Consider the following 27,876-nt stretch of genomic DNA (forward strand, 5'->3'; position numbering starts at 1 on the left):
AACAATTGTTTAAGGCCTTTCTCCCTTCCCAGCTTTAAACACCATAATTCTCTGGGATGAGAAAACCCATATACAGAGAAAGGAAGGACTTGTTTAACTAAACTCCTGTGCAACTCCAGTGGCTTCTGGTGTTACCTTATCAGATTATAATACCATCTAGAGCATCTCCAGAGCCTTTCTGTAATTTCATTATCATGATAGAGAGAAGAAAGGGTTTCTTAGCAACCTTTTGAGATAGAACTCAAGAGTTAACAAAATGAGTGCCGCTAAAACAACTGAGACTCTCTTTAGAAGCCCCCTACCTACGCAGTGTATGCGTTACTTTTTGTGATTGTCTTGGAAAGAAGCACACACCTAAGCTCGTGGGTGAGTCTGACTTTCTCTCCCTGAGCACCTCTCTTTCTCTTAACCCTTGTACATAAGCCTACATGGAAATGTCAGTCATAAAACAGCCAACTCTTCTTGTAAATTAGTCCTAAAATCCTTTTCAACCTGGGAGCCACAAATCCCTGTTTGACCAGACTTGACATGCCTAAAGCATTAAAGGGACTCCTCAGTGTCTGCAGGTGAGGGTATGGAGCTGTGTCACTGTCCTCTCACCTCTAACACAATGAAGGTTTGAACTGCTTGGATAAAAGCAGAAGGAGGCTGGTCTGTATATGAATGGTATAGCTGGTCTGTATGTGGATGGTGTGGCTGGTCTGTGTGTGGATGGTGTGGCTAGTCTGTATGTGGATGGTGTGGCTGGTCTGTATGTGGATGGTGTGGATGGTCTGTATGTGGATGGTGTGGATGGTCTGTGTGTGGATGGTGTGGATGGTCTGTGTGTGGATGGTGTGGCTGGTCTGTATGTGGATGGTGTGGCTGGTCTGTATGTGGATGGTGTGGCTGGTCTGTATGTGGATGGTGTGGCTGGTCTGTATGTGGATGGTGTGGCTGGTCTGTGTGTAGGTGGTGTGCGTGATTGTGGAAGGAGACGACATTTAAATTGATTTTCAGGCATAGCGGAGATTGCCATGCACTCAGTGGGGAAGAACTTTGCGTGATGAGGGTAAGAAGAAAGCACAAGGGGAGGGGAGTCATATGATGCTGGGAATGTCGGATACTTAATGTATACTCTGCAATGGACTGTGTCCAGGAAAATGGTGGAAGATGAGACTGATAACATATTTTGGGGTGACCCTCTCTTACATGCAGAGATTTGCTGGAGTTATTTTTTAAAACGTGGCCTGGAATCTCATGGACTGTCACTAAATATGTCCAAGTTTTCATGCTCAATCTTGTGAGTTACCAGAAATCTTGCTACACATTACATTCCCTTGACCATCATAGAAATGTATTTCTAAAATAACCCATTTAAGATCAATCAAAATAAGTCATAATCAGGAGAGCTATTTTCTGGAACAACTCAGAGTGTAGGGTAAGACAGGATGAAAATATGCATCAAGATGACTTGAAGTCATGTTCAGTTGGCTGGTTATCACCAACAGGTTGGTGTAAGGGAACTTTATCTGACCTGCTAGGCTTGCATTTGAGAGCCATGTGGTGCTCAATTGCATAAAGTATGGTACTCCTCAGATCACAGTGAAGAGAACGTGGGAGTTTGGCTTTATCTCCATTATGAGTGTAGCTCATTTGAAATGTGAGCACAGTGCTCTAAGTGTAAAATGGTTAAAGTGCTTTTATTTAAAAAGAAGGCCTTATTGTGGGGAATAGCAACAAGGATATTTGTATGTGGAATATGAGCATACAAGAGTGTAAGGGAAAACAAAACCTCCCACCTGTGCAGGAAGCTCACAATCATAATAAGCATTTTGGTGCACTTGTTTTGTTGTTACAGGTTAAGCTCATTAAAATAGGTTTTTAAAAACATAACATTTCATCAAGTCTACCACTTCCTTTATGCATGCTTTTATGAGAATACGTTTCCTACTATAACCTCATTATTAAATTTTCTTAATGCTCTTCGACTAGAATGTAAAGGTTACAAGCCGTGGAGAGGTGTGCTATTCAGACAGTGATTTAATATTGACTTAGGATCCAACTGAGATTCAAATTCTGATACATCAATAAATACTACAAGGTTCTAGGCATCCACCAAGTCTACAATATGACATGGAGGGTGTAGTCAATAAATATTGGTTACTTGAATAAAAGAATAAATGGATGGATGGGTGTATGTGAAATGTTGTTTATTCTTACACCCAAATTCACTGAGTCTTTCTGACAAATGCCCTGTTTGGGCTAGACAATCAGGATGAAGATAGTTCAATTTTACCCTAAGCACACTCCATGGGAAGCTACAGGCACACAGAGCCCAGCCAACCTTCTTTCTCTGGTAGGTGTAGTTTGTCTGAGGGAACCAACCTTTCCAGGTTCTCATCTGCGATATAAGAAACAGTGAAGGGACTGCCCAGTTCAGCTCCTGAAGTGACTCCAGGAAATCCAGGCTCTGCCCTACCTCCCCAGAGCCCTCCATCTCTGCTCCATCCCAACTTTTCCCTGCCCAGGGGCAACAAGCAGTTGAGGCGATTCCTCAAAGGGGAAAGACTACGGGGAAGAGAGGTGCCACTGACAGCCTAACCTTGACAAACTCTCTGCCACCCCTGCAGCTGGTCCAACTGGAAACCTCAGATGACTCCAGTTCTGGCCAAAACTGGTTTGGCAGCTCTAGGAGAATGTTTCTGGCTGACTGACCCTCACAGCAGGTGTTGGCAGTTTTGCAAAAGAACCAGAAAAGGGGGGAAAGGGGTGGGGACCGGACTAAAGGAACGGAAGAGCTTAGCCAAATTCGAAACACTAAACTTCTGCTCACTTGCTAGTTTACACTTGGGGGCTCACATAAAATTACTACGATCCCACTAGCCTCATTCCTTCCCGCGCCCTCCCCTCTTTTGCAAAGTAGTTTTGTTGCAATGCAGTTTGTTCTGCTGCCCGATCCTTGAAACTACTGAATCCGGCCGAAAGAAAGAGACTTTTAGCAGTGCTTTCCCCACCCTCCAATGCTACTGTTGTTATTAAGGCGACTGAATCTCCACACTTTCCCCCTCCTTACTGCAATCGCACTCCGGCTGTGATTGCTCGGGTCTGACTTCGCAAGTGGCGGTGCGCTTCCAAACCCCCTCATCCGCCCCTCGCCCGGCTCTCCCCACTCCCTCCCTTTTCCGCGCCCAGGCGAGAGCAGCCGATTGGCAGAGCGGGGCTTACAGGAACAATAACAGTGGGGGCAGCCGGGGCCCCGGGGAGCCTCCCCCGCCCCCGGCCCGGCTTCGGCTCACGCCCCCCTTGGGGTCCCCACCTCCGCGCCGCCCAGCGGGCTGACCGGCGCCCGGGCCCGCCCCCGGCGCCCACCATGTACGCCTTTGTGCGGTTCCTGGAGGACAACGTCTGCTACGCGCTGCCCGTGTCGTGCGTGCGCGACTTCAGCCCCCGCTCGCGACTGGATTTTGACAACCAGAAGGTGTACGCGGTGTACCGGGGGCCGGAGGAGCTGGGCGCCGAGCCCGAGAGCCCCCCGCGTGCCCCCAGGGACTGGGGCGCGCTGTTGCTCCACAAGGCCCAGATCCTGGCGCTGGCAGGTGAGCAGGCGGGCCAGGGAGGGGCGTTGGGACCGGGCGTACTGGGCTGGTTCTGGGAGAGGCCGGGCAGCGGGGGCCAGGGAGCCACTGCTTGCTCCTGCCTCTCCTTCCTGTTCCTTGGGCTTTCTTTTGAGTACCAGGTGTCTCTAAGAGGCCAGACCAGTTAAAAAGACCTGAGGGTCCCCTTTGTCTTCTTCGCCTTCCTGACACTCCCGCGCCCTGCTGTCAGTCTGCGTTCCCTGCCCTCTTCTTTCTGACTCTTTTGTATTCCTCTTGCTTACTCACTTTTTCCTTCTCTAGCAGCCTGCCTTACTGTCATCGCTCCACCTCTCACCTTCACCCCTCTGACAGTTGCTTCCCTCTCTGTTGCTTTCTATCTTAAGTTTCTCAAACTGTCCCCCTCTCTTTCTTTCTCCCTTTAAAAGGCCCTTGGTGTCTCCTTGGAGCAAGAAACAATGTTAGGTCTTTTAGATGGGGTCCTTTCTCACAGAAGGAATCTCTGACACCTTATTCCATCTTGTACGTCATTAGGTCAAGGAGGCCCAACCTCAGTGTACTGATCAAGTGGTAAAGGTGAGGAGGTGGAGGTCCTTGGATAACCCTAACCTCCACACCTCTTTTTGCATTTCCCAGAAGGCTCCCTGAGAAAAAGGGGGGGGGGGGACAAACAGTTTCTGCTTCAGGTCAGGGCTTGACCTCCCACATGGAGAGGGAGGCGGCTGGAAGGAGACAGGCTGTCAGGCAGGCAGGTGGTCTTTTGGTTGGTGGACGAAGATAAAGTGACTCAGTGTGTAACAGGACAAGACAAGCCTTTCAGCCTCCCGTACTGTGCTATATCTGCAATGCTGAGACACAGGCTCCTCTTCAAGCAAAGACACTTCTTTCTGAGACACTTGTAGAAGGCTTGAGTGCACACCAACAGGGAAAAGGAAGTTATCACTTCCAAGGGGGGGGGCGTGCGGGTGGAGGGGGAGAAAGGGGAGACAGATGTAGCTGCTGCTGGTAAGAGTGCAGTCTTTGAGTAGGCAGAGACAGTCACCTCAGGGATTAGGTGCTGAATGAAGACATTGTCAGGGTGTTGTGCTCTTAACACTTTTCCTACTTTTTCCAGGGTCCTGTGTCCTCTACTTTAGCCTAAAGATGAACCTAGAATGAATCACAGTGACCTGCCCAGGATCAGGACAAGCTGTCAGAGCATCTCAGCCTCGTGGCTGATGCCTTTCTAATACCTCTAGAAAGTAGGCTTGTGAGAATAAAGGAGCAAAAGACGTGGACTAGATCAACATCACAAGGTTCTCCTTTGACAGGTTGAGTCCTTATCACTCCCATACAGGCCCCAGGGCACGGATCTGTAGGTCCTGTCACCACGGGACACCCAGGGTCAGCTGGAAACACGAGTGAGGGGAGATAGGACTTAGAACGGAAGTCTTTGGAGCTGATTAGGCTTTACTTTATTTGCTTGCTTTTAATGACCTAGGAAGGGATTAGGAGCTTATTCAGCAAGAGGATAAGCCCGAGGAAATTATAACTAGATGGCAACCTTAGCTTCCCTTTTGCTAGAAGAAAAGAGAGCAAGCGTCTTAATGATCCTGTCACATGTAGATCCAGAGGAGCCCAGGAGCTGTGGTAGGTGTCAGGAGTCAATGGCCAAGGCTTCTTCTAGACATTGTTAGTCTCCACCGAAGCATCCATTTCTCCTCTCATCAAGCAAGTATAGACACATGGTATTCTTCAAGAACTACAGAGAGGCTAGTTGGACAGATGGCAGCCTCCACTCTTATTTTAAAATCAACACAAATTGCAATGGGTTATTAAAATATGTACATAAGTACATGCATACATGCACAAATACATGCATCTGTGCATACATACATACAAAACCCAAGCAGCTTCTAGAAACTCAGCAGAGTGGATGCAGAGAAGTGTGGTGCCAGTTTCAGCAAAAGGAGTTAAAATGTGCTTCTCCTCATCTCCAGTGTTTGTTTGTGTGTGTGTGTGTGTGTGTGTGTGTGTGTGTGTGTGTGTGTGTGTGTGTGTTTGAGACAGGGCTTCTCTATGTAGTCCTGGCTTTCCTGGAACTCACTCTGAAGACCAGGCTAGCCTCAGACTCACAGAGATCAGGGGTGTGGCAGGGAGGGGTGGGGGCTACGGCGACTTGAGGTTGGCTTGATTCCATTTTGAATTCCAGTAAGCGGGTTAATTTCCCAATTGGAACTATTGCTCTTGGTGCAACAGATTGGAAGAGCCTGTGTGAATCCAGAAACGCGTCTCTCCTGGAAGGACCCCCTTGTGTGTTGAGATTGGTGGCTCTGAGGCTTGCTTGAAGAGACTTCACTTGAAGAGCGCATCTGACCCCCGCAGAGACTTTGCTACTGTCTAACTGCAACCCCAGCCTTCTTGCGGGGCTTAGGATATCAAAGCTGGTTCCCATGGGCTTTTGTAGTCTTGCAGAGTTGTGCCGTGCCACCACATTTGTGGAGTTAGTTCCTCAAGAGGAGGGCAGAGGTGGCTTTGTGTCTGTTATTATCCAGGCTGTTCCTGGTTAATTAATTAGTTCATACCTCAGCATCGTGGTTCCAAAGGAAGCCTTAGAACCACTTCATGGCTTTTGGTGATAGAGGTGTTAACTTGATCTTGTGTTTGCCCAAGCCAACCACTGTAGCTGTCTTGAAGTGTCCATTTTCATAAACCCAGGAAATGCCCAGCAAATTGCTATGTTACTTTGTACCTTGCCACCCACCGTAGCTTATGCCATGGATTGAATGTGTAAAACCCTAGTGCATGGCTTCCTTTTAGTCCAGCTTTATTAAAAAAAAAAAAGTCCCCTCCCCACTTTATGGACATACTTGCTGTGTGCTCACTCACTACTGCTATCTACATATATTACCATGAGTCTTGCTTCCATCTTATAGATGAGAACACTGAAGTTGAGAGAACTCCCTTCAGCCACATACAAATAAACAGCAAAGCCAGAAATGCAGCACAGATCTTCTAGTGCCAGCCCCTGCTTCCAGTCTCCTTTGCAAGGTGGCTGATGAGCCAACACAGCATGAAAGGAAAGGGAAAATGTCAATAAAGTGTGCAGCCCAGGGAAAGTTTTCCAGCCACAGAACAGTTAGTCTTGAGTATTCAAACCCATTCTGTTCTTCCTGCTACCCAACCAACCTCCTTTCTGCAGGAATCACAAACTTCCCCACACTCTCCTTTGCTTGTTGAATTCCTCTCACCAGAGCTCCTGTCCCTTGTGAAGGGGGCTTAGAGATTCAAAACTGGCTCCTGTAGGCTTCTATATAGCCTTGCAATTCTGTCATTTTTCCTAGGCACCTATACTGTGTAATTATTGCTTGACTGCCGTAAGTTCCCCCATGTGGTCAAGTGTGTCCTTCTCTTTTCTACAGGCCAGACGCCACCGGTGCACAGAGTCCACGGCGCCATGATCACAGTGCTGGCATGACCCAGGGAAGACAGTTCTCTTAGGCCCAGCCACATGGGGTTTCTGTGGAGTGGACAGGGTGATGAAGAAGAAATCAACACTGTCCTCAGGGAGTGTGTAGGAAGTGCTAAGCAGAGGTAGAAGTGAGCCCCCTGGGAGCACAGAGAAGGGACTAGTTTGAACTTCTTTCCTTAAGAGATCTATGAGCACTGGCTGCCTTGCTTAGGCTCTTACTCATCTAAACCCATGGAGCAGCCTACTAATTAATCTCCTAGTGTCTAGTCCATGTCTAGAGTGCATCCAGAATGATCTGAGCCACTGTCTTATCAACTGACTGCTCTCTGTAGGGTCTTCTGTAGCTCCCTATGGCCTGCTTAATAAGGCTTCAGCTTCTTGGTGTGGTATTTATATTGCTGTGATAGGCTCTAACCCCACCTAACTTCTCCAAACTCACTCCCCCCCCCCCAACCTTCTAGCCTGCTTGCTCCCTTCCCTGGACTTGGACTATCTCTTGTCATTCTGTGAACATACACTCCTCAGCCAGCCACTGTGGATTAATCTTTGTCTGACTTGAGCTGTCTGTCAAAGTGGAGTTTACTTTCCATTGGGGGCGGGGGGTGGGGAATAGTCTTGGGATCTATTGCTAGTCCAGCTGAGATGGAGTGGGCAAAGTGCATTGGGAGTACTCAGCCTTAAGGGCATTGCCCATTCCTGCCTCTGCCTCCAAGACTCTCCCTCCTCACAACTCTCTTTGCACTGTGCTTGCTCCCTGCTTTTGACTTATAGCATTTTAAGACTGTTTTGGTTAGTCAGTGTTCCTGCCAGACAGTGAACTTCTCCAGGCCAGGGGCCTGCAGTCCAGTGCTGTGCATCCACTTGGGCCAGGCTGTGTTGCACTCACATACAAATGCTTTTTTTATTGGAAGAGAGGAGTTAGAGGAGGCATGAACCTCTAAGCCACAGCTTGGTTTTTGTTTTGTTTTTAGAACAGAAACCTGCAATGGGAATTGAGGTTTCATTCAACTTTATTCATCTGGAAAAAGTCAACATTCTTTATCACTCCCTTGACTAAAAGAAACCCCACACTTGGGGGAAATAACTCCCAAAGCCACGTTTCTTCTCGCTTTGGTAATTTTAGCTCATTCAGGGCTCAGGTCCCAGCTTGGCACTGTCAGTCCAAATAGATCACTTGCTCCAGAAATGCTTTGGAACTTCTACAAAGTTAGCAGAGAGGCAGGAGACTAGCCAATTTCACATGCAGAGATTGTTGCATGTCATCAGTGAGCAAATGCCAACCAAAGGATTGCTTTTTTTTTTTTTTTTTTTTAATAAGCAAGTGAAAACTTTTAACTTAGGTTTTGACATATTCTGCTGACACACTCTGGAGCAAAGATTGGGTTTTGCCTGCTGTCATCTGTTGTAGATTCTACTGGAATGTTAATCATCGAAGGGTGAATCTGGTGTGAGCTTTAGTGTTCAAGAATCACATATTTCTTGGAACTAAATGATATGTGGTGAAAATTGCTTCAGGGTCCTGCTTTGTAGGCTAAAAGAAGTCCTGGGCAAGTTGAAGCTTTTGTTTGGGGTGTATGTGTTGGTGGGGAAGGAAGGAAGGAAGGAAGGAAGGAAGGAAGGAAGGAAGGAAGGAAGGAAACTCCCTGAGACTTCATAGTTGACTGTTGTGATGCTATGTGAGGGTGATCTAGACCTTCCTTCCTCAAAGACTACTCTTAAAGAGTGAGCTGTTTTGAAGGGGAGGTGATGAGTTTTGGCTCTTTGGACACTATTGAACATGGCATGCCAGGAGAGCAAGCAGGTCAAAGTTCAGAAGAATATGCCAGGTTAAAGGAACCGATTTGGAAGTTATTAACCATGAGTGGGCTGATGTCACACTGGGTGAAGGCGAATAAAGAGAAACATGTAAGGACTGAACTTTCCAGAACACCAGCTTTTAAGAGCTCTGTTGAAGAGAACCATAAAAGGTGACTAGGAAGGAACAGGCAGAGCTAGACTCAGAATCAAGGAATTGGGGATGGAGGGGCGGGGTCAGTCCTAAGAAACCAAATGAGGAGAGAGGTCTTAGTACTGCAGGTCTTGGCTGGCTTTTGTTTCATTTAACTACGCAGCAGCAGCAGCACTGTCCTCTACCCAGAGCTCGCTGCTGAGACAGATGACAGGAAAGCTAAATATACATGCACAAGGGTAGATTTGCATGGAGTGGTATTTTTGTAGTTTTTTTTCCAAGTTTTACACCATAGAAGGAGGATTTGCCTTGTTTGGGGGGGGGGGATCCCAGAAGTGGAATAGAGGTCAGGGGGTAGAATCCAAGAGCACATTGTGAACAATAAACTAGAAATGGAGAACAGAGACGTCATGGTAAGGGGGGGCCTCCCGTGTGTGGCCAAGTGTCCTGCCGTGGGAGGTGGCAGACAAGGCAGGGATAGTTTAGAAAGGAAGCTTGTGTTAGTGTAGAGGAAGGTTAGGGAACCTGGAGGTTGTCTCCTTAAGTACTGAGGAGGAAGTGTGAGAGTTCAAACAGGATGGGCTTTGAAGATAATGTGGGTTTAAGTTGTGACTGGTGCTTTTAAGCTGGGTGACTGCGGAGAAATTCTTGACTGCTCTGAGAATCAGCTGCTCCTCTGAAATAGAAACTAGTGATCACTCACTTGTTCACTGTTGTCATTATTAAGGAAACATGGGCGAGTGTCTGGAATACAGTACAGACTTCATAATATTGACAGCAGTTAGAGTCGATGATGGGCTAACAGAGTCTGTGATGTGTTGAGAGGAACAAATGCATGTTAAGTTTAAGACTTAACTGTGTTTTAAGTCCTCCTGGGACTTGACCTAAGCCCTGAGGGCTTACTGCTCTCCTGTGTCTTATTGACCTGTGACTCTCTTCTGTGGCCATTCATTACCCTAGCAACACTCCTGGTAAAACATATGAGGGCAGATAGACAAATGGCCTGGCAGAGTAGCATTTCTGTTTGTGTCTATGCCCCACCTCTGTTCCAGGGCCATCAAGGAGACCCACCAACACCTGCCTGGCAGTTTCTGTTCCCCCCCCATAGGTACCAGGCCTCTTTAGGGTGTTTCTTTATTTAACAGCCCCACTTGGAGGAATCTCAGAGGTGATCTGTTGCAGTCCTGCCCTGCCCAGATATGAAAGGGACTTAAGACACTGAATGACCTGTTGAGGGTTTCTAGCTCAGTCTCCGTGTTCCACTGGAAGGAAGTTAAGGTGACCCAGTGAGCCTGTGAGCACCTGGCGTTGGTCCAGCAACCCCTGCTTGCCTTTGCTATTCCACAGCAGGGTACCCTTCTTTTTGTTGTCTTGGCTGGGTAAAATCCTTGAAACTTGAGAATTCTATCTGCTTTGGGTTTTATAAAAATAAACACAATAGGCCAGAGAATCCAGCATGCTTGTCCTTTCGTGGCGTATGTTTTTAATGCAACCACAAGACTGCCCAGGGTTTTCTTTTGTGCAGATGAAAAACTTGAAACTTGCATATAGATATTTATAAAACAAGACAAAAACCTCTGTTAAACATTTCATTTTTAGCCGTCTAGAATTTAGCATTTCATTCTAATTGGCAAACCCACACCAAATTCAACTTACTTGCTTTGGATTACTTTACTTAGCCAGCATGATGCTGTGTAAAGTGGGAGGCAGGAAAGCTTTGCCCCCCACCCCCACCCGCACCCATGTCTTTATCAGTCTTCACATCTGAAGACAGATTTGCCCCAGTTTCCTGTTCACCTGTCTGTTACTTCAGAAACTCTATTTGCTTTATACTGTGCCTCCATTTCTCCCCCATGTTAATCACAAATAACAAATTTTGCTATAAATTTAAAGAACATATTTTTAAACTACAGAGAGATTTCTGCGAGAGAGAGAGAGGGAGAGAGAGAGAGAGAGAGAGAGAGAGAGAGAGAGAGTGAGAGAGAGAGTTAGGATGCCTTTTTAAGTACAGGGATTTATATAGCATGTACCTCAGGCTCAGAACTCACCAGAGAAGTCTTCTAAAGTGTAGCCCAAGCCTGAGGAGAAAGGCAAGTGCTTTAGAAGTTGTATCAATATACTCACTAGTGTATATGTCTCTTTCAGTTCAGTGGAGAAAGCTAATTTTTCTCCTGTTTCAGTAGGTACAATTAGGTGACAAGAGCAGGGCCCAAGAGTCAAACAGACTGGATTGAAATCCTCGCTGTCATTTATGTCTTAGGAAAGCCACCTCACTTACTGTGGGGTAGATGTAGTGATGTGAATGATCTGGCACTGAAATTGGCACACAGTAGGTATTTGTTTGGGACTTGTTGAAAGTGTAACCTCAGTTGCTGACATCATAGAAGACAGGAGAGAGTAGGAACTGCTCAGGCTGGTGCTCATATTCCTTACCCCAGAGACCAGAATCACAAAATCAAGATGGCGAAAGGTACCTCTTTCAAGGATAGAGACTTTTGTATGCACTAGCTTGCTTCTAAGGCCGGAACAATTGGAGAGGCGCGGTGACTGGGCAGGTCTCCGTCCTTCCCGCTCGACTGATAGTTTCTTCTGTGGTTTCCTGGAAATCAAAGCTAGCATCATATTCCAAAGTCACATTAAAACACCACATGAAACATTTGCTGTCTGAGATGATCCACACCACCATTCACCTTCATTAATGTGACCAGCCAAGAGTTATGGCTTCTTGTCGCCCTGTGTTGGGCCTCCTCCTCATACCCCATCCATTTTACTTGACACTGCCACATAAATCTTCCTAAACCGTCTCTTTCATCATGTCTCAGTCTGTGTCAGACACTTGCAGTGGCTGTCTTTGCCATGAGACCAGAAGCCAGACACAAGGGTAGCCCATCAGCCACTATTTATTGAACATCTACGACAAGGACATTCAACTTGCCAGGTACATTACACATAGCATCACCTTAGAAAGCATTTCTTTTTGTATTTATTTATTTATTTATTTATTTTTTGACGCTTGAGCAAGTTAAGGAGCATGCCCAAGTTCCCTCACATAGTTTATGGCAGTCAGAAATGTGGCCCAGGACCGTGTGACTTTGTCAAGGCTTGGCCTGTTTTTTATTAGCTAGCCAACTTCGCTCTTCCAACCATGCCTTCTACTTTCTGTGCTGATGCTGTGTTGAGTCATATCTGGGTTAGATATGGATGGCGTACATCTACTTGAACCCAGAAGTAGGGTGAAGAAGGCTTGGAGACCGTCTGTGACCCAGCATGTCCTGGGAAGTCAGGCTTTGCATTCTGCTTGTGATTCTTGGCACACGCTGGCCTTCTAAGTGCCTCTAACCCAAAGAGCAGTGCAGTTGAAGTGGGCTCAGTATATGTTCACTACCTAGAGAAAAGGATGAACATAGGCTTAAGGTCTACACAACCCTCGTCCAGGGAGCACGGATGACAGAGGAAACTAAAGAGAAACAGGACAGAGCCAGGTGCGGATTGGCTCTCAGAGGAAGGTCAGAATCCCCTAGGCCAGTATTTAAGACAACTAGGATCCAGCTCGAAGTGAGTGTATGTGATTAAATTACTAGGTGCTTCTGTCCCCTTGGTGAACTCCTGTCACTTCAGAGCTTTGCGAACTGCCCAGCCCACTTTTGAAAGAACATAGTCAAGGCCCATGACCTGGCTATCACCTCTTTATCTTGTCCCTGGCAATGGTTGCTGCTTTCTGCAGACTCCTAAAGACAGACTGCCAGGAAAGCAGGAGTAATGAGGTTTCCTGCTCTCAGCTTCAGGCCAGGGCGTAGGGATATCCTTATCTGTACCATCATTCCTATGTTCATTCAGCCATTCGCCGGTGAGTCACCATGGCTGCTGTGTGTTCTATGCTTGTACTGGTGGTGATGCAACTTAGCTTGTAGGATAGAAGATCTGTATCAAATCCTGGCTCTGCACCAGATCTGCTAGGTGAGGTTGGAGGGGGCTGTTATATGTCCAAGATTCGGGTTTCTTTTTCCTTTTTGAAAAGCAGAGTAAGTAATGAGTGATGCTTATTTGCAGAGCTGTTGTGAAGTGTTGTCTGTATTACGTGTAGTAGACATCCCACATTGCTTCTGTGTTTTCGAGTGTCATTGTAGAATCCAAGCAAGTCTGAAACTTTCTCTCGTAGCCCAGCCTGGCACTGAACTCAAGATCTTCCTGCCTCACCCTCCCAAAGTGCTGGGATTACAGGTGTGTACCACCATGCCCAGTATCATATTTTTTAAATTGAGGTGTTTTAGTTTTTTAATCAACACAAAATTCATCATCTTAATTATTGTTGAGAAGATCTATTTATTTTTCTTTTATGTGTATGAAAGTTTTGCCTACGTGTATATGCACAATGTGCATGCAGGAGCCTGCAGAGGCCAGAAGAGGGCCTCAGCTCCCTTTAAACTGGAGTTACATAGAGTTGTGAGCAATCAAGTGGGTGCTGGAAACCCAGCCCAGGTCCTATAGAAGACCAATCATTGCTTTTGACCACAGAGTCTATTTTTAAGGTGTGTGAAATTCATTGTTTCTTGATATATTCTGTCACCATCATCTATATAGTCCCAGACCATTTTTATAATCTCCCTACCCCTCAAATAATTATCAGTCCTATTAACCAGTTCTCCCTGCCTTTGGCAACCACCAATTTATTTATTGTTTCTGGATTTTCCTATTCTGAATGACTCACAATAGTAACCGAATTATAAAAATACATAGCTTTTGCGTCTGAGTTCTTTAGCTTAGTGCAGTGTTTAAGATTCATCCATATGGTACCATCAACTAGTGTGCCATTTCTTTCTATGGTTCAAGAAAATTCTGTTGATGGATATACTATATGCCATCCATCCACAAGGTGATTGACATTTGTGTTGTTTTAGCTTTTTTGGCTATTATGAGTATTATTTCTATGAACACTGATGTACAAGTTTCTAGGTAGACATACTTTCATTTTCTTGAGTATACATCTAGAAATGAAGTGGCTGGGCCATATGGTAATTCTGTGTTTAACTGTTTGAGCTGTCTCCTTTTACATTCCCACCAGTTTCTCTGTATCACCCCTGACACTTATTGATGCTTCCTTTTTCTCTGCTTCTAGATATCCTCAGTGTAAAATACAATATCAAAATGTTAAATCACAGTTGCCCATGACTGATGATACTGAGCACTCATGTGCTTACTTAGCATAACATGGTTACTTATTGTTATTGTTGTTGTTGTTGTTATCGTTAATTATTTTTTAAGGATTCTTGCTTGATGAGTCTCTATTGTACGTCTGGTTCCATGATATGAGGTTACCTAGGTGGCAGGACAGCCTCTAAGTAGGCAATTAAAGCATAGTAAGATAATAGAGTGCAATAAATACAGCATGGGCAATGTTGAATGAGACCTCAGAGGAAGAAGGAAGAGATGAGTGCAGGCTGAAAAAAGTTTGAAAAAAGTTTGTGAAATATTCAAGGAAGATGGAAGGCATGGAAGAGCATGGAGCTGGGCGTGTCTAGGGCGAGGGCCACCAATCATCATTTACCATGAAGCGAAGAGCACACTACGCAAGCCAGCTTCAGGCCACAGCTAGCCCATGATTCTCTTGTTCTCAAGGTGTGCTTATCAAGCTGAGCTGGTCTGCACCGGTGGTAAAGGTTACAGCCTCATTGCCACTACCACCACCACAACAAAGTGACTAGTAATGAGATGGGGGCTCACCTGACGTCCCACACTGTAGAACTGGGTTTGTAACCCAGGTCATATGACTCCTAATACGTTCCACAACTGCAAACTTAACCTAACTCTTCTTAACTTGCCGTCCAAGGCCACTTATTCTCTGGATTGAACTGCTTTATTTTCCCTCCCCATCTTTTCCTTGCCTGCAACTGAATCACCTTTCAGGAATCCCTGCAAAAACATCTTACTCCATCTTTTCTGTTATACTCTTCTATTCTTCCATCCAAGTACCAACCAGGCCTGACCTCGCTTAGCTTTCTGGATCAGACAAGATCGGCGCCGTCCGAGTGGTAGGGCTGTAACTGAGATTCATGTTCCTCTCTCCTCAAGTGGTCACACTTTCTATGCACCAAAGTATTCACACTTAGCGTACAGAATTGACTGTCTTCACGTCATGGCACTGTGAGTAGGAATTATTTACTTCAATTTACAGATGAAGAAATGAGCCCAGATAAGAAAAGCCACATAATCCATACTTGTTACAGGCAGAAAGATCTCTCTTGCTTATAAAATCCTATATTCAAGTTGGGCTAGAGATCTTGAATTATCTTCTTGTGGGCGTTTACCTTGTGTCCCCATCTGAGCATTCATGTATTTGTCTCAAGGACCCAGACTCAATTTTTCAGAGTACAATTCTCAGAAGATGTTAGCTGATGTATGGGAAGAAAAATTCTGGGCCTGAATTAAACAATGGGGGTTCTCTCATTTGTTCATGCTATAACACTAATTTTTGTGACCTTATATAATACTGAGCTCTCCAAGGTATAGACCCCATCTTTTTTGCCCCTCCTTTGCCCTTAAGTCTGCTTGCTTGCCTCACGGATGCATAGCCTTTCCTGAAGTAACTTAATTTCCCTCACTACATTTTGAAAGGGTTGAATGGAGTGATCTAAGGACCATTTCTCATACAGCACCCAGATTTGTAAGCCCGAATGGTTACCTCCTTTGCACCAACTCAACACCAGTGTCAGTCTCACCTGCTGTTTCAGCTCAAGAAGACAAAGCATAGCTGTTTGTTTCTGTTTGGTGGCACCTTACACCTTATCCTTAAATTTGTCACACTGAAGACTGGATCAGGAAGAAGTCCTTTAATACCGTGCCATCTGATCACGGACCCTCTGTCACTTCTGTCTTGTTCATTCCCTTCGTGTGTATGTCTGTCCGACTGTCTTGGTCTTTCTGCTTCTCTGCCTGCCTCCCATCTCTTCACTACCCCTCTCTCTGTCTTTTTCCTGCCCTTTCTCCCCCCCCCCACTCCCCTTTGTGTCTGTGTGCACAAACACCCCATGCCAAGATAATTTCATTTGAAGCACTCTCTTGAGGTGTTACATTTCAGCAGGCTTTTTCACTTAGAAAGAGTCAGTGTTGGTTTGTAGGAAGGAAGGTATTGTTCTTTCGAAATACTCAGGTCCCCTCTGCTGTCCATGCCTAACTCGCAGGATGGGTTTTATAGATACAAAGAGAACAAGAACAGGTCATTCCTGTGAGAACAGAACCATGGATGAGTCCTGCCCCAGCAGGAAGGGCCTTTTCTCCAGCAGGGTGTTGGTAACTAAGACCATGTCTTTTTCCTGGGCTTTTCCTTTGTACTTCATACTCTGCCTGTCATTTCTTTCTCTTTTTTAAAAAATTTAACATTTATCCACCTTCCGCTTATGGAAATAAAATGATTCAGGCACACCAGTAATAGGAAGCATAATATCCCGCTCACAGAGTGCTGAGTGTTCCAGGCACAGTTTGAGGAGTACTCTGGACCCTTGTTCTTTCCCCCACGCTGTGTCACCAAGGCCTGAGCTCAGCTAGCCTGGGGCTTTTCTTACCTCTTCCCCCCTGTCATGGAGGAACTGGAGCTCTCTCACTCAGAACTCTTTGATATCTGAGTCCCATCTTTGACCATCTGGGCCTGCATTTGAGTATATACTGGAATAGTTACTGGTTTAGAAGCATCCTTCTCAGTTTTACTAACAAGTTGTGAGGAGAGAGGCCTGGCCTAGGAGAGACATGAGGGCTCCTTTAATATTTGCACATATGTACATTCTCATTCTCTCTCTCTCTCTCTCTCTCTCTCTCTCTCTCTCTCTCTCTCTCTCTCTCTCTTCTCTCTCTATCCTGGTGACTGCATATCACCATCTCCTGACCACATGCCACATGGGCAGCATACTAGAGAAAGCCTTTAAGGTACCAACTGGGAACCCTTGGGTAGCATAAGCAGCAGGAATTCCCAGAGTCCCAATTCCATTACAGAAAACAAACTGTTTTACTACTAAGGGCCATGCTTGGAGTAGGATCCAATTTCTACATCAAGAGCCCTCCTGTTTGACTTCTGGCTTCTACGATGAGAAAAAAAAGTCCATTTTGAATCATGCACAGGAATAAAACTCTGAGATTCTGTGACATTAGGTTAAACAATGAGAAAACGAGGATAAATAACATGTTTGGATTTGTGTGGCAATCTTCAGGACATGTTATAAGCACACAGAAACACAAGGCAAGACACCAGAGGCGTTTCCCACTCCTGGCTCTTTCTCAGACTCACACTGTGGCCAAGCCTCTGCCGTGCCCTGGATTTGAATTCTCTCATTTGTGAAGTGAGAGTTGGGACAGCGTATCACTGGGGTCCGTTTGTACTACTGTGGAGTTAACATGCCTTCCTTACCGCAGACTGTCTGTGTGGGGCTGGGAAGTTCTATGTCCTGACAGCTTAAGCTTTACTTCAAGAAGAGCTGACATTCTTCTCCTGCCTTTTTATTACCAAGCTACAGAAACCAAGCTTTCTTGAGGAGATGCTTGGTTTATGGCTCGAGTATTGAGAGATTCACACATGTCAGTTTAGCTTAGACCCAGCATCTTAGTTACTTTTTTATTGCTGTGACAAAATACCATGACGAAGGCAACTTAGAGGCTGAGCGCTCACATCCTTTCTGCAGGCAGAGAGACGCTAACTGGGAATGTCATGAGTTTTTGAAACCGCCATCCCACCCACAGCTGTACACCTCCTCCAGCAAGCCACACCTCCTAATCCTTCCCAAACAGTTCTACCGACTGGAGACCAAGTATCCACCTATGAGCCTGTGGCAGCCATTCTCACTAAAACACCCACACCAGATCACAGCCCAGGGATTGTGTCAGTGCCAAGGTTCTAGAATTCCGTAAAAGGCAACCTTCTAGATGGATATACAGAAACTTCTGTGTCACTGACCCGGTGCTGTTTTACTGCTATGTTCACCACCATACATCGCTGATGGTGTATGCTGAGCTTAGGAGCTCTCTGTGCAGGGTAGAACAGGCCTTGGATTTATTTGCTTTTCCTTTTTAGCTGGTTTGGCCTCATTTATTTTCTAGAATTTAAAGTTTTGAACTTCCGCATAATCAACCTTGTCCTCTTGATATGCGTTTTAGAAGACAAATCTGACCTTGAGAACAGTGTGATGCAGAAGAAAATAAAAATCCCCAAACTTTCTCTCAGTCACGTAGAAGACGATGGGGAGGTTAAAGAGTATGGGGAAGAAGATTTACAGCTTAGACACATCAAGGTAACAAAACCTTTGCTTTTCTTGGATGTTCATGGGAGTGATTTCATATTTCTCGGAGCTAAGGAATTCCAATTTGGCCTCCTTCCCCTTATAAACGTCTCCTGGTGTCATAGGCCACAGGCTTTGTTTGGTTTATGTTGGGGGTGGAGCATGCTGAACATTTTCCCTAGAGCTTACTTTTCAGAGAGTCCTCATTTAGACTGCAGCAGCAGTCACAGTCTTGTGGCAGTGTGTATGGTGTCCTGGCTGCTGGGGGCTTAAAGCAATGTGCTTTTCCCTGACACACAGCTCTGGAGAGGTCATGGCTGAATCACATGGACACTGAGCCACTGCTGGTCTTGGACAGCAGTTTGGAGTTAGTCACTCTCATGTTATCCCAAATTGCTGAGAGTGGACTCACTGGCAAAGATGCCAGTGTGCATTTGTGGGATCCTGGGTTGAATGAAAAATTTTTCATGAGGTCACATTTCCTTGCTATGTGCTCCAGCTGGTCTCCCCCTGTTTGAAAACAAAAAACACAACCCCTGCTGGAAATCTTGTTCAGCAGTCTAATGCTCTACACCCTTACCCTGTGTCTGTGAGTGTTCCAGAGAGAGGATGAGGGAGGAGAAGAAAGGTAACTTCTGCTTTGTGATCTCATCTGGGACACAAGGTCAGGAACATCCCCAGGATGTAGTCCAAAGGATGCAGTCAGTCCACTGTATGGCATCCATCCTTTGGCCCAGTGCTGGCCCCCGGGGTCATGAAGCATAGCCTCATATGGTCCCTGTACCCAGGGTTCTTACAGTAATAGTCGTGTGAACAGTTGGTTAAGATGATCATTGCAATTTTAGCAGATACATTCATCAATTTTTTTTTTTATCTCAGCAGATAAAATTACCAGGACATTGCGATGTCACTCAATCTTTTGTCATGAGTTTACCTCAATTTTATTACCTTTAATTTCCTGAAACTGGACAGTTGAGGCAGGCCTGGCCTAACATGGTTAAGGTGTGCAAAATCTCGTGTACTCCAGTTGTCTGTACCCCTTACGGCACCTCGTGGGGAGGGGGATAGCTCATAAGTCTTCAAACCTAGGTGAAGACTCAGCCCCTTATGAGGCTCTGCTGCCCGCAGTGGGAGCTCTGTGCACTTGAGTGGAATTGCCTCAGACCGCCGAGCCCCGGATAGTTGTGGGTGATTGTCTTCTGAATGAACCTTCCCTGCTCTGCTGTCCTGCTGAGGGAGAGGCTGGCAGATATGAGAACGGGAGCTCTGCTTGCAGCTGGCTGACATTCTGCTTCTCCCTCTGTGACATGTAACTCCCCAGGCTACCCTAGAGGTGGCTCTGCCCTCTCTAGGCCTCCCTTTGCTTACCTGCAACATGAAGAAAACCGAAAGCATCCCAATGCTAGCATCCTGCATCCTTTGAAGTTTTTAGTTGAATAAACATTTGTCAGGCTCCTGCCAACTGCCAGTCCTGAGTGAGTAGGCAGTCGAGAACCAGAGAAAACAAGACATATGTACTGCCCGAGATTACAGTGGGTTTGGGTTTTGACAGCCATCCAAACTGAAACAGTCTTAAGAAGGTTACAAGATAGAATTCCATGCATATGTATTTTTCAAGGGGGGATTCCTCAGGAGTGGCTTGGACAGGCCAGATTGTATCTGGATTTTCTGAAAAGCCACACTGGGCATCCCATAAACAAGTGACTGCCCAGACACCGTGGGGGCTAGGAAGGGCTGGAAATTTTAGAAGAGTGGTCCTGATGTGTGCATCCAAAAGGCCAAGCGCTGGATGGAAAAATGTTAGCGTGACAACCAATGTCCTGTCTCTGCCACCACCTGTTTGTGTGACTTTTGGCAAGAGCACCCTGGTCCTCTGTTTGCCCATTTGCAAAGTGAAGGGCTTTGACTATGTCTATAACAGGTTTCTCCAAGCACTGATGTTCTGTGGTTCTGTGATTCTAGGATTGTCTGGGGAAATATTGAGCCGCAGTCCAAGAAAGTCCCAGCTGCCCTTGCCTGAACTGATTCTCGTTGTCCTACACAGAGACCGGAGGGGCGGAAGCCTAGCGAAGCGGCTCACAAGAGCATCGAGGCAGTGGTGGCCCGGCTAGAGAAACAGAACGGCCTGAGCCTGGGCCACGGCACTTGTCCGGAAGAGGTCTTTGTGGAGGCCTCACCGGGCACAGAGGACATGGACAGTCTGGAGGATGCCGTCGTGCCCCGGGCTCTGTATGAGGAGCTGCTGCGAAACTACCAGCAGCAGCAAGAGGAGATGCGCCACCTCCAGCAGGAGCTGGAGCGGACTCGGAGGCAGCTCGTACAGCAGGCCAAGAAGCTGAAGGAGTACGGAGCACTGGTGTCTGAAATGAAGGAACTCCGGGACCTCAACAGGAGACTCCAGGATGTGCTACTCCTGCGGCTTGGCAGCGGTGAGTGCCCAGGCAGGCCACTTGCCACTCCTCACAGTGGGGAGGGCACCTCCCTGCAGCTCCCCTTCCAGCAGGATAAAGGGGAGCTGCAGGCCAAGTGCCCTTGAGGTTAGGGAAGGACAGAGACTTGGCTCAGCAGTTACCACAAGAAGGAGTCACTCTCCTCTCTGTGAACATGGTAGGAGGCCATGGATGCAGCATTGGCCTCACTGTGGTAAGGATGTTGGGGAGCGTGGCTCACTCAAAGAACAAGAGTGGACAGAATGCTTGCTACTGCCCGTTCAGCAAGAGGTAGCGTGGGTATTTAGAGTAGCCCTCCAAAGGGACGTCAGGACAGTGAAGAAAACTGGATGTGACCTGAAACACGTACTGTTACTGTGAGCCAGAAAGTGACAAAGGAGGGATCCTGCTAACATGACTGGAAAGCAGGGGTACTTGGAAGAGACTTTAGGAAGTGCCTGGGTGGTTGAAAGGTGGTTTCCTGAGGAGGTCAAGGGCAGCACTCATGAATATAGGAAACACCTAGGGTGCTTCAAGAAGGCTGCTACAGATGTGGAGAGCAGATGTTAAGGATGCTGAAAACTACCATCTTGGGTAGTCCAGGCTTGTTTGGCTAGGAATAAGAAGCATTAAAATGCTTTTGAAGACTGGGGGTGTGGCTCAGCCGTGGAGCTTGTGCAGTGTGTGCAGAGCCCAGAGTTCAGCAGATCAAACAGGAAAGCTTTTGTGCATCGGAGTTATGCCAGGATTAGAATTAAGATATACAAATGTCCTTTGGTTTGCTTCTAGGAAGTTTGCTCATACTCTGGCCTTTAAGTTTTCTCATCTGAAGTGGTCGAGGCTGTGATGAACGGATTATAAGAGACTGGAAAGGACAGGAAATCCTTACAGACTCTAAGACTCTAGCCGTGTGGAAGGTGAGGCCAGTGAGCACCGATCAGGTTATTCTGCCACGTGGTCACATGACCTCTGCATCAGGGCACTTTGCTCAAAAGGGAGAGTAAAATAGGTTAGAAACATGGGTTCTGTCCCCACAATTTATACCAAATATGTCACTGAAAAAGGAAGGTCTCCATTTTTTAGAAACTCTTTGATATGCAGAGTTTATTCTGCGATTTGCGTGCTTTCCCAGTGCCCCCTTTCCGTTTGCTGGCGCCTTTTGCTTCTCAAGTGTGTCTTCATGGTAACGTGTCAGTCGGTCAGCCAGGACCCCTTTTCTGGCCTTGCCATAGAGGAGCAGGCAGGGTAGGGATTACCAGAGACAAACCTCCAGCTCACACCATAGCTAATAGCCCGAACTGTCCCACTCCCCTGCTCTGCTTTCACTTTGGCTTGTTCCCAAATCTTAGTTGGAGAGGTTCACTGTGACACTGAAAGTTAGGTGTGATCCACAAGGCATTTGCTACGATACAGTCTCAGTGAGAAGCCATATGCATGTGAACATTTAAGAAGGCAGTGGTGGTGCTGCCGTGTAGGTGGACACTGGGGACAGAACTCAGTTTTCAGTGCTGAGGGCTTCTGCTTTGATTGTGCCAGGCCTTTTGTGAACTTCTTAAGAACAGTGGAGAAGCACGCTAGCAGCAGAATCTCTCCACACCTTTGTCTCAGCTCCTGGGGGAAATTACCTGTTTTGCTCGGTCCTGAACTGAGTTGAAATTCCAGAAACCACCCCGACCTTGGTCAGTAAGAAGCTGCGTCATGGGTAGACAGTTGCCTCTTTTCATCTTAAAACACTTGGCAGTCAAATCTAACCCTGACTATAGTTGGTCTCTTGACCTTGCCAGGCTTCCTCATCCTACAGGACTTAAACGTCATCATGATAGCCAGGGCCATCTCTTTCCAATGTGTCACCATTGCTACCACAGTGAGATGGGCTACATCCACAAGTATAGGCAGAGCTTTCACCATCGCCACATACATAGCTCTGTATTCTCAGGGCAACAGACTTCCTGGAAATCACACATACTTTCCTCCATCTAGGAATATTTATGCTCCATTCATTAACATGTGATAATTGATGCTAAAATAGATTCTCACAGTCATTAATAATCAAAGGGTCTCTGCCTCTGTAAGGTTGTGTATTTTATACAGGCCTGGATTCAGATTCCAACTTCCCTACCTTCTAACTCTGTCTTTGAATTTTTTGTTTATTTGTTTGTCTTTTTCTCCCTTTCTTCTTTCCTCCTTTCCTGGTTCCCCCCCACCAATTCTTACTGGTCGCCTCCATTATCAAGCATTGTGCCTAGTGGTGAGTAGCAGTCTCATACATTTGGAGCACACACATATACAAACATATATACGTGCACACACAGACACATAAGCACACACACAGACATACACACAACACATACATATACAACACAAATGCACACATCCACATGAGTACACACATACATGTATGCATGTATACTTTGACTTCTGCCCTTGAGGATCTCAGAAGCACAGAGGGCTATGGGACAGCAGAAACAAGACACCAATTTTTGGAAGATTTATAAAGGAAAGCCACCTGTAGGAAAACATTAGTAGGCTTGAAAGTGAGTTTTTGTGCAGGCAGGAGTAATTAAGTAGGAAGAATGAGGTGCAGCCTGGTCAACCAGCGGCTCTCCGAGCCTCAATATTCCACTCTTTTAAATGGGACTTATGTCAGCTCTCTTACAGCTCTGGTTCATGCTGTATAGTGTGTGGCACACTGTTGATGCTCATGTACTGTTAGTCACTCCTTTTCTACACCATTTAGAAAAGAAACTAAGACAGGGTCTCTTTTGGAGTTTAAAGCTGGCTCCCCCAGTCAGTATTTGGCTCTGGGACTTTGGGCAGGTTACCCAACTTCTCTGTTTCTCATTATGTTTGACAGTAGATGATAAAATGAACTATAGATGCCTGCTTATTACTCAGTAATATCACAGAATACCTTGCAAGCCTACCAACTTGGGGAAATACAAAGAAAACAAAAACACTGGGATGTGAGGCAGAGGGTAGGGTTGAAGGTAAATATGTAAACGTGTAATTAAAATGAAGAGTAACGAGCTGTGGAGGGGGAGGGGGAGCCACATTTTGAGCACTCTTCCCCCTCCCCCAGCTCTGGGAGAATAGTTATTCTGTAAACACCAGGTCAGAGAAGAATAACCAGAAAGGGAGAGATGCTTGTCAGGCCCCAGTTCCATGTGCCCTCCAAGGCCTGGGTTAGTGTGGGGTCTGGCTTCTTCCATGCTCCTGAAGGCCCACCGCCCTCCTCCCCTAAGGGCCCTTGTCCACATTGGGTGCTGAAGCATTTATACCTTGACAGGTAATTCAGAGCCAAGCTGGCCAATAGGTCAGCAGGTCTCAGTTTTAAGATTTGTACCTGCATGGGGGAACACTGCTGACTCCTTGAGGTAGGATGTAAGTACGTGAGGGAGACTGGAAAGCAGTAGCCTGGCCTCTTGAGACTCATAACAACTCTAGGCATGGGAATCAGATCCCTTGGCAGCCAGGAGTTTTACTGGGGTAGCTCATGGAGGTGGGGCACAGGCTGAAGAGCACGGGAGGCAGCAGAATGGCAGGAGTGGCCTCTGAGGCTTGGCTGGGTGCTTCTTCACTTCTGCATTGCGTATTCACTCACTCGTTCTTCCGTTCAGTATCTGGAAACGGGAGGTGCGTCTGATGGGAAGGATTCTCTGCAGTGTGGAATCCTGGGGCTCCGTAAGAACTGACAGGAGGTAGCAGCTTGTCCTCCTCTTGCTAGTGAAGAAGCAAGACCACACTGGTCCAGTGTGCTTCTCTCGGGACCTTTACACCCCTGACTTTCTTTAATAGTCGGGCTTCTTTGTCACTAACGTGAGCATGACCCCACCATCCTTCATAAAGGACTATCCGTTCGTTGTCTGTGATCTTAGCCTGGCCAACAGACCTTTCTGACAAGGCATAACTATGCCAAGGCTAAATGAGGAGGCTCTGCTAGAGTCTGGCTGTATGTCCAACACAGTCAGTGTTCAGTAAATGGCAGTCTCCCTTTTCGTCCCTTTCCTCCCCGCCCCCTCCCCCGAAGAATCAATGCTGAGAGTTCTAAAAGTATAAAGGCGTTTCTGCTTACAGCACACACGCTGCTCTATAGGATTACCCATCCATTTATTCTCTTTTCTTCAGCAAATGTTCGTTGAGATTGTTCTTTGTGCCAGGACAGGGATAGATAGATGATAGAAACCTAGAGATGATTGAGATCTTCATAAAGAACATCTGGAAGCCAGTGGGTTAGTGTTTTCAAACTGAGAAAAGGCAAAGGAGACAGGGTGAATTCGAGCCGTTGGGGTGCAGTGGGCAAGGAGCACCTGTGTTGGGAGTGGAGCAAAGGGCTATTTCACCGTTTCTCCTCAGCTAGTCCCTGTGCTTAGACTTTTTAATTACATTTCAATTTGTGTGTGTGTGTGTGTGTGTGTGTGTGTGTGTGTGTGTGTGTGTGTGTGTATGTGTGTGTGTGTGTGTGTGTGTGTGTGTGTGTGTGTGTGTGTTTACCAGCTGAGCCATCTTACCAGCCCAAGTCCCTGTTCTTAATAGGCAGGGAAAACAACAACAACAAAGTTTAGCATCTTTCGTTTTGGTGTGAGCCACATAACATATACTTGGGTACTTCTGTAAAGCACTCCAAGGAATGTGACGAAGAGTGGACATGTCCTCACCTTGAGAATTCTCACAATTGTGTCTGGGGCCACAGCCATGGATACAACCTGGCACCAGGTAGAATCAAGTTGGCACTGTAATTGCAAGAGGGAGGCAGATAATGATTTCAGATTTTGTGTATATATTTTGTCAAGGAACGTAGGCACAGGTGATGGATTCTGACCAGACGAGGGAGAGATAATAAGAATAATAACAGTAATTTACATGTGCTTGGCACTTTACAGGTTTCAAAGCACCTTGACATTTTTATGTCACTGGACTATTCCAATAGCCTTATTGTAAGGCCAGGTAAGGATTATTATCTCCATTTGAAAGAAGAGCATGTGAAAAGAAGAGATAATGTTCCTGTTGGCTAGATCATAAGCAGGCTGAAATGTTTGAAGAAGAGAGCCGGGGCAGCTGGCCTGCGTATCTGTCTTGGCTCTTTAGAGCCAGATTGCTAACACTGCACCGCTGTAACCCTCTCCGTTTATGCCTTGTGTTCCATCCAAGGTCTGTTAAAATACCAGCTTTGATCTTTAAAATCCTTTGTGGTGTGAGCTGGCTTCTATACACTGAGGTCTCTGATGGTGCCTTGGAAAAGACAGCTAATGTCAGCCGGATGCTTCCTGCTGACTTCCCCTGTACTGGAGGCAGCCTGGCCATGGGCAAGAGATGTTACTTGGGATTGAATCTCACTTGTCATAATTCCTCACCTGTGTGACTTGAGGCACATTTCTTCTCTGGGAAATGGGAATCTTTGAGCCTGCCACATTCAGGCAGAGAACCCACGTAGTGATTTAAAGTCTGCTTGGGCCCTGAGGTCAGAAATTCCAGGGCTTTGGGTCCTGCTTCTCTCATAATCTCCAGTTGCTTTGAACAAGTTACTTCCTCGTCTACAAAACAATCAACGATCACCCCAACCATTATGGTTAAAATGATAAATAGATGGCTACAGTAAGGATGTCTACCAGACACATGCGAGATTGTTCTGTAATTCCCACAGTGACATATAGGATCATTCAAGGATGACCCAAGACAGCGTGTATACAGTGCTTAGCTCCTCCCGGCTGTTCTTTGCACAACAGAACACAGATATTATAGGGAGCGTCTTAATGTTTGGTTTCCCCTAGTGCCTCCTACTTCCTCGTCTAAGCTTTAGATCACATTGTCAGGCCATTCGCGGTCTATAGTTTTATAATTCTGTCCTCTCAGTTTTCCTGAGTAGAATTCTGTCTTACCTTTGGTTCTCTGTTGACTAGCCCTCATCAGTTTATTCCATCATCTGTCTCAGAGATCACAGACATCATCAGATATAATTATGCCTCCTCGTTGCTTAGGATTTTCCTCCTTGGGCCCTTTGCTTTATCTTTAAATCCTCAATCCTCTGGATCACTAAAAAGTAATTGGATTTTGAAAGAAGGCGGAACAAGCTGGTAGTAGTAATATTGTAAAAGGAAAGCACTGGGGGCTCACAGTTGTTCCCAAGGTTGGAGTGGTACCAGACTTTGTACCTGGTGCCGCCCAATTGGATGTCAGAAAGAGATCTAGTAGTGTGACTGGGCTCATTTATCTGAATGATAGTAGCCATCTTTTATTTTGAAGGCCTGTTTTAATTTTTTTTTTTTTTTTTTGCTTTGTTGACTTATCAAAATCATAGTTGATGCCAGGTTATTTTTAAATGTGATTTTAAGGTAGATGAATAATTATGGATGCTCCTTATCTTTTTCCCCAGAACCCATTTTCTCATGGATCAAGGGGATGGGGCTGAGGAAATGTTCTTCCTGTTCCTTTGATAGCTGTTAGGCAGCTAGACAATCTAGACATCTCTGGGCTTTGCCTTCAGTGTCACCCTATGACAGGTGTGTTTGCTGCTGGCTGTGACAGTCAGGACACAGAAATGGCAAAGGTGCCCCTCCAGATGTGCCTTGGGGCAGACACTAGGAACTTTATACATAAAACCACCTCAGCCATAGATGGACTCCGAGAGATTAGGTAGCTTGCCTGAAGCTGCTGGCCCAGGAAGAACCAGCTTTCATAACGAGGCCTATCTTGCTTTTCCACATGTCAGGCTGTCTGATTAGTTGCTCAGCCCTGTGCCCCTCCGGCAGTGTCCCCTCCTCTGCCTGCCTGTGGGTTTTGGAGCCTTTAAGACTCACACACTTGTAAAGGTTTCCTTCCTGCTTCATCTTTTCACAGTTTCTGTTTTACCAGGTTATATCGCCTCAAGATTCTAACCAGAAATTCCCATAGTTTCCATGGAAATTATTATTTTTAGGAAAAAGATAATTCATCCTTTCATTCTCCTCTTAATAGAGTAGAAAACTGAAACTCAGAGGAAAGAACATGGCTGTGCCATGTGGAATCTAAATATATCACTGTCGTGAAGCCGTGGCAGGCTGCTATTCAGCTAGCATGGATGGAAGGAATAATTTTGACCACCAGCATTCACTGGGGCCCAAAGGCTGCCCACACTCTGTTGCTGTCATAAAGACCTCTCTGAGTTTAGAGAACATTCTCACAGAGACCCAGAGCTCACCCAGTCCAGTCTGCCTACAGGATGTGAAGCCTTCTGCAG

The 27,876-nt window shown here is 46.2% G+C and overlaps 2 protein-coding genes across 11 annotated transcripts in view; one reads left to right on the forward strand and one right to left on the reverse strand.

Annotated features, from left to right (window-relative positions):
• Window positions 1–3,440, reverse strand: part of LOC311600418 (uncharacterized protein) — a 55,467-nt gene extending 52,027 nt beyond the window's left edge. For 2 of the 3 annotated variants that reach the window (XR_014780237.1, XR_014780238.1), the window contains exon 1: window positions 3,352–3,428. The gene's annotated coding sequence lies outside the window, so the exon portion shown is untranslated. Of the gene's footprint in view, window positions 1–3,351 lie in introns of all 3 variants that reach the window. The other variant, XR_014780236.1, reaches the window with a different exon arrangement.
• LOC311600411 (BEN domain-containing protein 5) overlaps window positions 1–27,876 on the forward strand; it is a 1,156,253-nt gene that overhangs the window by 922,718 nt on the left and 205,659 nt on the right. For 3 of the 8 annotated variants that reach the window (XM_084787050.1, XM_084787051.1, XM_084787053.1), the window contains exons 7-8: window positions 18,113–18,246; window positions 20,279–20,663. The exons of 2 other annotated variants lie outside the window; for them this stretch is intronic. In XM_084787050.1, the coding sequence (XP_084643176.1) occupies window positions 18,113–18,246; window positions 20,279–20,663 (519 nt within the window). Of the gene's footprint in view, window positions 1–2,799; window positions 3,579–11,830; window positions 11,913–18,112; window positions 18,247–20,278; window positions 20,664–27,876 lie in introns of those variants that run through there. 3 more of the 8 variants (XM_084787052.1, XM_084787057.1, XM_084787056.1) reach the window with 3 other exon arrangements.

Source organism: Acomys minous (genome assembly GCF_964271855.1).
Source record: "Acomys minous genome assembly, chromosome: 6".
Taxonomy (NCBI): domain Eukaryota; kingdom Metazoa; phylum Chordata; class Mammalia; order Rodentia; family Muridae; genus Acomys; species Acomys minous.